Below are 10,421 nucleotides of genomic sequence, written 5' to 3'. Positions count from 1 at the left end.
AGTGAGGAAATAAGTAGAATATCAGTGTCAGGATCCATCTCCAGAGGCAGGCAGGACAACCCATGCTGGGAGAAAAAGTAAGCATATAGTTGATTCTGAGGCCACCAGCTGGGACCAGAGCCCGAGAGGGAGAGCTCTGTAGGGACACTGTCTGGTGACATGGTTACAATTTGGGTTTAAAGGTAAACTGCTGTATTCGAATTCTGGCCCCACTGTCGATCTCCCCTGACTCACCAAATCTTCTCTGCAGTGGTTTCCTTGTCTGTAAGATGGGATAATGCCTTAAACAATGGAGTGTGGTGAGTGCTCCGTAAATGTCCGAGACCACATAGCTTTCTCTGCACTACCTGGTATTTGTCCGTTCTTGCCTGGTCTGGCTGGATTGAAGAAGGGTGGTCTCGGAGTCCTGGCTTTTCGGCAAACGACTGTGCTCTGTGCTCTGGTGGGTTTGGTTTCTACCCACCCACCTGGATTAAGCTGCAAGGCTTGCCTAAACCTCTGAAACCTCTTCTCCCAAGCAGCTCCTGGTGTTTCCTACAGGCTTGTTACAGGCATTGGTGTCACTGATGCTGTTTCTCTCCCTGCCAGGGATGGTGGCTTGGTGAATGACCCCCTGGGAGGACACTCTTCCGTGCCCCTTGCTGCAAGCCAGCCCAGCCAGACGACGGAAGGTTCCGCAGATCAGTGCCCACCACTCCTCTAATGCACAGGTCACTCCCGTCTTCCCCAAGGCTTCTGGAAGCTCTGAGACAAGAGGCACCCGGTTCCACCTCATGCTTGGGGGACCTTGCTAGCTATGGCGCTCAGGCTCACCCTCCTGCTGCTGCTGGGGCTGTGTGGGAACTCCATTTCTGGAGGGCAGCAGTCGCCCACAGACCCTCCTGGGGTGTTGCATTACGAATGGCCTGAAGTGAATTATGAGACCCCAGACTCCTATAAGGCTGGACCCATTGGCATCCTCTTCCATATGGTGCAGAACTTTCTCTACGTGGTGCAGCCTAATCCTTTCCCTGAAGGTAAGTGCAAATTTCAGGTTAAAACATGAGGTTCAAAATGATTGATTTTCACAAACACAGAGAGTATTTCGATAGAATTTAAGACGACGTGCCAGGTAAAAAATGTTGGCAGGAATGCAGTCATAAGAAATGGAACCAAACTGTGTTGCTATGTTGGTTTTCCAGTTCTTTAGCTTTTTTGTTGTTGTTTTGTTTTGTTTTGATGAGAGCAGTTAGTCTAAGGCACTTACCAAAGGTAAACATTGGGGTAAAACTAGGCTAAAAATGGAAACTGGCATCAAATGAGAAGTTAATGATGACTTGGCATCTGACATCTGATGGCCACCTTGGCACTTAAAAAAAATGTTAACTCCTCCACCCACCAGGAAATGCAAATTTGACATTGCTAAGGGTAAGGTCAAAGCTCTTTACCTGATGAACTGTTTGCTTTAATTCTGAGAGTTTGGGTGTGAGGGAAGGAGGGATGGGCACTTGCCAGAATTTTCATGGCACTGTGCTGTGATTCTTTAAATGGAGCCGCTTTGGCTGTCTCGCTACTGTTTTCCATTCATCGGAGCTGGAGGGGATGCGTTCACAGAAACCGGGTTATGAAAATGGAAATGATCTGTGGGAAGTATCTGCGGCTAGACGTTAGAGCAGCCTAAATTTTTGGTTGCCTGAATGTTAGATCCGTTCTGCACTTGTTCTTTAAACTGCAATGATTTGAATAAAATCACTGATTATAAGATTTGTTTTAACCTTTCTTTATCATATTCCTTAGCTGGTCAGCTAACATTTATGAGTCTTATTGGGGTGTGTATGTGAAAGAGAGAGAGAGGGAGGGGTGGAGAAAGAGAGAGATAGAGGTAGAGAGAGGCAGGGAGAATGTTATTTAGGGAAACTTATCAGTTGTTTACATTGTGGGAAGTTATAGATTTTCATTAAAGCACATTTTTCTTGAATTTCTCTTATATTTAGTTGTCATGGATTCAGCAATTAAAACGGTTGGGAGCATAATTATCAGTGTTTTGCTAGTTTAAATTTCAATGCAATGAACTAAATCTCTGAGTCGTTACTGTCACTAAAGAGAGTCCTGTACTAAGACTCCTTACTATTTGTGTCACTATATTTGTGTCACTAACTTTGGAAAGCAAAAGATGAAAGGAGAATATAAGCAGAGTTTATTTATTCACGTGGAATGCAAATTTGCAGTTCTGGATAGCTAGATATCTCTTAGTTTACTGGTAGACTTAATATTAAGTGTTATTGAATAAACGAATGCCTCGAGGTTTCAGTCTTGGCTTCTTTGGTTTCCTTTTTTAATATAAAAAGTGTAGAATTCAGCTGTTTAATATGAATTTACAACAACTTCTTTGAAAAGTTTGGAAAGCTTCCCATGTCTTATTCTGCAGCATATCAAGTAATTAGTTAATCCCACAATCTCTTCCCATATGTTGTTCTATTTTGCTCCCATTAGACTTCGCTGGAAGATTTCCTCATCCTTATTATACAGGGGAAAGCAGCATTTTTTAAGGTCTTCATTCAGACGACCAGTCTAGAAGCCGTCCTCTAGCTTCATACAAAACTCCATTTATGCATTCTGAAGTTTTGAACTTTAAGAACATTATCAGACTAACAGGAGGCATCTGAAGAATTTAAATCCTACATAATCTGAGGGTTAGCCTAGTTTGTCTCTTGACCTTAATCAATACCGATTACCTGGGAGGAAGAAATTCTCAAAAGTTTTAGCTGTAGACCAGCAAAGACCAGCATTACCCCTTTGGAGGGAAAAATTATTAGGTTGCCTAAAGACTGAATTTAACAGCTGAATCTTAAGCCAGAAACAGTGGCTCATGCCTGTAACTGTAGCACTCTAGGAGGCCAAAGCAGGTGGATTGCCTGAGCCCACAGGTTCGAGACCAGCCTGAGCCAGAGCAAGACCTCGCCTCTAAAAATAGCTGGGCATTATGGTGGCCACCTGTAGTCCCAGCTACTTGGGAGGCTGAGGCAAGAGAATCACTTGAGCCCAGGAGTTTGAGGTTGCTGTGAGATATGACACCATGGCATTCTACTGAGGGCAACAAAGTGAGACTCTGTCTCAAAACAAAACAAAACAAAACAACCCAGTTTAATCTTAAAGTGTTCCCCCCCATCTTCCTACTTTTTATATTCTTTCACCCAGTGACTACTGCATTTCATAATAGTCTCAGAGGACCCCTTGGGTGCTTTGCACTGTAGAGAACACATTGGGAGCCATGTTGGTTTTTCCATTTGGGACCAGTTAATTTCCCAGTCACCACATTATAGGTAGACGTTTTTGTAATTGAAGATGCAAAAACCAAAACCAAATTAAAAAAAAACAAACCAACAAAAAACCTAAAGGCAGCACCTGTGGCTCAAAGGAGTAGCCCCATATGCCAGAGGTGGCGGGTTCAAAAAAACCAGCCCCGGCCAAGAACCACAAAAACAAAAACAAACAAACAAACAAACCTAAAAAACAGAGTGATGGATTCCTATTTATTAGTTTAGTCAGTTTAGTACGTTAACCACACAGAAGACTTCAAGACTCATCCTCCGTGGGTTCGTATCTTCATAGAAGATCTTGTCCCGTGGGTGTGTTTGTTCATTTGAAAGAGCAGAGGTGCTTTAAATGCAAAGTTCCTGGGTAGGTTGAAGAGCAGAACTGGAAGGCATAGCCTGGGCAGGGGCTGCCTGTTTTTGTGCCATCTGACTGTGGGGTTTTTACTTGATATCCTATCTCCCACCGAGATGGTTTATAGATATTGCATCTGAAACTCAAAAGCCCTTGTTGTAGCTTTAATATATACAAGATGGGTAGTGCTTGTTCAGCTGGGACTTCAGACAAAGGCTCACTTCCTGGGCAGAAGAGATTTGATTAGATAGATCAGGAACACAGGTAACCATATCTGTGTAGGCATGGCAGAATGTGTTCTAGAACCTTCTGTGAGTGTTTTACAAATGCCTGCCCTGGCTTGAGCTGAAAGAGGGGAACCCTATGCTGAGCTCAGGCTCACTAAGCAGAGAACTATGTCGTATATTGGAAGGAGTTGCTTTTCATCCAGTCACATCAGAATGGGTGTTGGTGGCAGGATGACCAGTAGGAGTTCGGGAAAGGGGGTTCCAGGCAGAGGCAAGGACATTCTGGGGAGTGGAGGAGACAGAAGGTCCAGTATAGGTGTCTTAGTCTATTCAGGCTGCTATAGAAGTATGTGGGTTTTGAGACAGACTCTGTTACAGTCCGTTATTTCACTTCCAAGAAACACAGTTAACAGCATCCTTCTGACTCACTCGTGCAAGTTTCGACTGGTTTGGCTTACGGGTTTTGCTGGGAGGGCTTCATTTGTTTCTGTCCACACAGATTTTATGTTTCTTGATATTTGTGTGTCTCTAAATGTTCCCAATGACCCACACATCGTAGACTTACTTGGTGGCTTAAACCACAGACATTTATTTATTACAGTTCTGGAGGCTGGGACGTCTAAGATCAACGTATAGGCAGATTTGCTATCTAAAGAGGGCCCACTCCTTGGCTTGTACAGAGACACCTTGCTGTGTGCTCACGTGGCCTTTCCTCCGAGTCTGCTTCTGGGGAGGAGACAGAGGAGAGAGAGAGAGAGAGAGAGAGAGAGAGAGAATGAATATCAATTCCCTCTCTCCCATTAATCTCATCAGACACTAATCCTGTCATGTAACTCCACTGTCAAAATCTAATCTAAACCTAATTGCCTCTCAGAAGCAGCATCACAATGAGTTAGGACTCCAACATATGAATTTGGGGGGGGTGGTTAGGGGAAGGGGACACAGTCAGCTCATAACAGTGGGTAAGGAAGATGTTCACTGAATAAGGTGGCCAAGGTTAGGGAAAGCCAGAGCTGGAGGAACTTGACTTCCAGGGAGATTCATAGAGAGAAGGCATGGTAGCGTTTGAGCAGACGTTTCATTCAGTGGACAAACATTTATGGGAAGCCCCTGGCTTCTGTGGTGCACCTTGCCGGGTTCTGTGAGCCAGGGTATAAATTGAATTGGGTTTGGAGAAGAGGACTCAACAGTGCTGGTAGGACAGATCACAGGGGGGTAGAGGCTCCCACAGTAGCCCAGAGGGAGGTGATAATGGCCTTAGAACAAAGTTAAAGGTAATGAGGAAGTGGATGTAGCAGCCACTTCATGTCCGAAGAACTTGGTTAAAATCTGAGCTCTTACCTATTACCCGCTGGGTGATCTCATCCGTGTTGTTTGACCGTCAGATCCTCTTTTCTCTTAGATATAACATGACCATCATCAGAGCCCACTCTAGAGCTTCTATTTCTGAGGGTTACATGAGATGACATATGATATACGTTTAAATCCACGTCACTGAGAAAAATACTCAATAGTTGTGGTTACTGTTAATTTTATTATTGGAGAGGAAGAATTGACCAAATTTGATGCCAAAATTGGTGCAGAGAGGGGACTTGGGAATAAGAAGGTGTCCCCAGGAAGGGTCATTGGAGTGTCCTTTCTGCTGCTCCCTCCAGGAGCCTTCTATATGAAATTGCCTCGTAAGGAACAGTCCCATTACTTTTGACGTTAAGTGGACTGTGTCCTGTTGGCAAGTCCACCAGTAGCAGAATGAGGCATAGAAGGCAGGGCTCCAATACAGGGCTTCCAACAACTTGGGAGGTGGATGACGGTGGTAGGTGGTATTTCTATTCCCCTCGTTCCCCTTTACAATAGGTGGTATTTCTATCCATCCCATTCCCCTTTACAGACTGGAAAATTAAGTCAGAAAGAGACCATATGTTGGAGGTGCACATGACCATGAGAAAGTGATTACATGTTCAAGGCCCACGTGACCAGGACAAAGAAATCACATGTGGAAAGTCCACATTAGCCATGGGCTGTGGATTTGGAACTCCTCTCCCTAGGACTAGTAATTTCTCCTATAAACCACAGCTACCTTGCAGCTAATTTGTTTTTTATTTCCTCATGGTGCTTTTAAAGCAATTCTAAGTTAGTACGGAAACTGGTAAACTTTGCATATTAAAATTATGCAGTGGAGATTCTCTGATACAGATGAGGGAGTGGAGCCTTTTACAAGTTCATGTGGTTCTGATGTATTTGGCATAAGTTACGACCCACTTCTGGGCCATTCTAATGGAATAAGCAAAGGAAAAGATCTCCTGTTGTTAGTTTTACAGAAATTCTCTGAAATTCTCTGTCCAGTTTTGGTATCATTTTAAAATTAGATTTTAGAATGGTTGACCTATTTCTAAAAGCATTTTAGGCTAATGTAGTTTGCTGCTGGGATTTGGTGTGTGAGGGAGCAGAGCTGGGTAAGCTGGTGGAAGTGGGGAAGTGAGGAGAGTTTCCACAGAATTTCCAATTCACTTTTCTTGTAAAGTGGGGACAAGGGAGGGCCAACAGTAGAAAAATAACAGGTTACTATCAGGTGACTGCTCTGTGAGTATGACAGGGACGGTGGCGATGGAGGGGACTTCATCATCGTGCCCACGGAAACCTGCCAGTTTGGGAAACGAGGCTGATGTCTGATGTCTCTTTCTTTTTTTTTTTTTTTTTTTTGAGACAGAGCCTCAAGCTGTCCCCCTGGGTAGAGTGCCATGGCATTACAGCTCACAGCAACCTCCAACTCCTGGGCTCAAGCGAGTCTCCTGCCTCCGCCTCCCAAGTAGCTGGGACCACAGGCGCCCGCCACAACGCCCGGCTATTTTTTGGTTGCAGCCGTCATTGTTGTTTGGCGGGTCCGGGCTGGGGATTCGAACCCGCCACCTTAGGTGTACGTGGCTGGCGCCTTAGCCGGTTGAGCTATAGGCGCCGAGCCTGATGTCTCTTTCTTGATGACAGCTCAGTGTTACTTTGGCACCTTGGAACCTCAGCATGTGTTATTCCATTTTGATTTTCAGCCTGGTCCGTTGGGGCCTCGAGTTGGCACTTAGTCTGAGATGACCGCCTATAATTTTTATGGAACATACCCAAGGGAATCACGAAGTGGGGGTTGTCCTCAGGACCCCAGGTCATCTCAAGGGACCAGGATGAGCCACCAGGGACGAGCCCTCGCTCTCGGGGTTCCCTCAGCCTCCCGTCTTGCCACTGTGCCTTCTCTCTGCGCGTCCACCTGCGTCCTTTCCACCCCTCCCCCTCCGGCTTCCCCACTTCTGCAGGTGGAGAATCAGGTGCTGACGTCACGGGTTTCAGCCCAGCTTCCTGGAAAGTGCCTGGGAGTTCTCTCTTTCTGTTCCAATTCTAAATTCCCAGAGAAAGCCTCTGGCCCACCTGGGCCGGACACCAACCAGGGAGCCATTGCGTAACCGTGTCCAGGACCCTCCTGTGTGGGCCTAGCTGCTATGAGCCGTCACTGTCACATGGTCTCAGAGGCAGAGAGACATGGTTTCCAGAAAAGGGATAGCTGGGCAGGGAGCACAGCAGGCATGTCTGTGCTGATGTCCACGTGGAACTGGGCTCCAACATCTGCATGTTCTTATTTGATTCAGACAAAGCCAGCATTGTCACCTTTAGAACATGTGACTTGTGCTGGTAATGGGCCTAGCTGTAAATTAGGTCACAAAGGAAAGAGCTGATATCCATTGATCCTCCTGTGTCAGTCACTGCTGGGCAGCTGACATCCATTCAAAATAGCAAACCCTATTTCGTGCCTATTTTCTGGGCCTTAGACAAGTCAGCAACCTGCCAGCGGGGTGCTGTCACTTGCCACTCTCCAGAGGGGAAGCTGAGGCTCAGAGCACCAAAAAACTTGCCCCAGGTCCCTGAAGTTACAGCCACTGGCTTTGAACCCCGTAAGACTGGCTTTTAGAGTCCAAGCTCATAATCACCGCTTTTATTTTGCTGACAAGCAAAGTGATACCCAGAGAGGTCAAGGGAGAGACACAAGCTGTTGGCTAAGAGGCTGAGCCAGGGTTGCCCCAGGGCCTGGCATCTCCCAAGCGAGGGCTGTTACTTCCAGTTACCTCCACAGGGGAGGAGATGGGCTGTACAGAGCTCATCTGATGCCACCACTGACCTGCAGGGTGAGTTGGGGTGGCAGGTGATGATGGGCAGATTCTAACTGATACTCCTAATCCTCCTGGCCTGTCTTCAGCTTCACGGGACAGCTTTTGTAGCTAAACCAAAACACATCCTGGTGAGAGTTATCCCTCTACCTTGTCTACAAAGCCCCCCTGAAAGGAGTCCTATCTTTCCACACATAAATAACAGAGGTGAGGCAGGCTGTGTGCAGCTGGGAAATGTCCTTTGAAAGACACCAGAAGAAAAGCTTCCTGCTCTGCTGGTCTCAACTATGACGTCCTTTAAATACACACAGGAAGCAGAGATTAAGTGTGAATGAAAATATAGAAGGCCACCGGGCAGCTGCTGGCAGACACCGGCCGGGTATTAAACGGTGCTTGTGTGTTGGGGGTAAGCAGAAGTGACATCCTGAAACGTGCCTTTGGAGAAGCAGTTGGAAAGTGTGGTCTCTACATGGTGGTGCCAGATTGGAGCCCTAGAGCAGTGTTGACTTGACAGCCACACTCTGTAAAATTATTTATTTAGTTAGTTTTTTAAAGGCAAGCGTGAAACAAAGTTTACTGAGGAAGAGAAAGATAGGCTTACAGAGTAAGGACACTTACGAAGCAGGATGTATTCACCGTGGACAGCAAACAGGCCTCCATTGCCAGGACAAGCAGGCAAAGAGGCCTATAAAATAGTTTAAAAAGTTTTATCTTGGCTCGGCGCCTGTGGCTAAAGTGGATAAGGCTCCAGCCACATACACCTAAGATGGCGGGTTCGAATCCCCAGCCTGGGCCCGCCAAACAACAATGATGGCTGCAACCAAAAAATAGCCGGGCATTGTGGCGGGTGCCTGTGGTCCCAGCTACTTGGGAGGCTGAGGCAGGAGACTCGCTTGAGCCTCCTGGCTTGAGCCTCCTGGAGATTGCTGTGAGCAGTGAAGCCATGGCACTCTACCCGGGGGATAGCTTTAGGGTGTGTCTCAAAAAAAAAAAAAAAAGTTTTATCTTGAGCCAAATCTGAGGACCATGACCCAGAGCCACACACCCCAGAAGCCCAAGGCAAGTGGACTCACAGTGATGGGGTGATAGTTTGCTTTTATACATTTTAGGGAGACAGGATTTCCCGTCAATGTCTTGAATCAAAATGCAGAAAACATACATTGGTTTGGCCCCAAAAGGTGGGATATCTGGAAGTTAGGTTCTGTCTAACTTGGATGTTGGACCCAGTCAACTGGTAATGATTTAACACCTCCAGGCAGAATCAAGAAAGCATCCATTGCGCAGGTTTGTAATTGGATCCTAAGATTGCAGAACAGTGTCAAGAAGGAAGTGGTTGTAAAATAGTTTAGAAAGTGACTCTTCAGAAGACACCGGTAATGTAGAAATTGAAGAAGTTGATACTTCTTAAATTGACAGGAATGAAGATCTCCTGGCCTTCTGTGATAGGTACATGTAAATTCGTTACTAGTACATACAATTCCTTGGACCTTGTGTTTTTGTGGTTTGCAATTATTTGTTACATAAAATTTCTGGTACCTTCGTTTTTTGGTAAATGCTAAAGTTCCTTTATAATGCAAAAAATAAGTACCTGAATATAGACAAATAAAATTTTGAATGAAAAAATTAAAAGCTTTTTTGGCTCCTGAACGTTTGGGCTGAAGACATGGCTGTTTGTATGTTGGAGTGCATTCTACAAGGCAAAATACGGTACTTGGCAGTACTTGGCATGTTTTGTAACTTGAATATTTTACTTTTCATTATATCATGAGCATCTTTTCGTATCTGTTCTTTTAGAGTGTTGCCTGAGTTAAAAAGGTTTTTAAAGCAAGGAACTTAAAACATTCACCCATCTTTTGATGTAAGGCCAAAGCTTAAGATTTGTTTTTATTAGGAGTTAATTGTTTGAAGTTTCAAAATTAATGTTTTTGATATAAATCACACTCAGAATGCATCCTATGATTTTTGGTTTCTTTGTTTTGGTTTCTTTGAAGTTTAGCAAAAACTGAAACACTTGGAGTTCAGGGTTCTAAATTTTTAGGTTTCTTTTTTCTCCAGACTTTAGTTTACTCACGCATAATTTCATCCAAATGACTGCCCTTTAATAAGCCTTTATACAACAATTGAGTTAGTTTTTAATGTTCATTCTCTTTATCTTCATATTTCTTTAGTTTGCATAATATTTAATTATTATACATAAAGAGGCACAAAGAGACTTGGGTACAAATTCAGTGTTATGCTCCCAGATTCATATGTGGAACCCTACCCCCAAGCACCTCAGAATGTGAACTCAGAATGTGATTTACTTAGAAATAGGGTTGGTGCAGATGCGTTAGTTATGAGGTCACACTGCAGTAGGGCTGCCCTTAATCCCTTGTGACTGGTGTTCTTTTTTTTTTTTTTT

The 10,421-nt window shown here is 44.8% G+C and overlaps 1 protein-coding gene across 1 annotated transcript in view; it reads left to right on the top strand.

Annotated features, from left to right (window-relative positions):
- Positions 1 to 796: 796 nt before the first annotated feature.
- The window catches only part of PROM1 (prominin 1), a 79,943-nt gene continuing 70,318 nt past the window's right edge, over positions 797 to 10,421 (top strand). Inside the window, exon 1 of the mRNA XM_023515338.1 lies at positions 797 to 1,016. Within this exon, the coding sequence (XP_023371106.1) occupies positions 797 to 1,016 (220 nt within the window). The remainder of the gene's footprint in view (positions 1,017 to 10,421) is intronic.

This window comes from Otolemur garnettii, unplaced genomic scaffold (genome assembly GCF_000181295.1).
Source record: "Otolemur garnettii isolate 467f Iridium unplaced genomic scaffold, OtoGar3 scaffold00069, whole genome shotgun sequence".
NCBI classification, from domain to species: domain Eukaryota; kingdom Metazoa; phylum Chordata; class Mammalia; order Primates; family Galagidae; genus Otolemur; species Otolemur garnettii.
The sequence above is the reverse complement of the archived record's forward strand: the minus strand, read 5'-3'. Positions and strand labels throughout refer to the sequence as shown.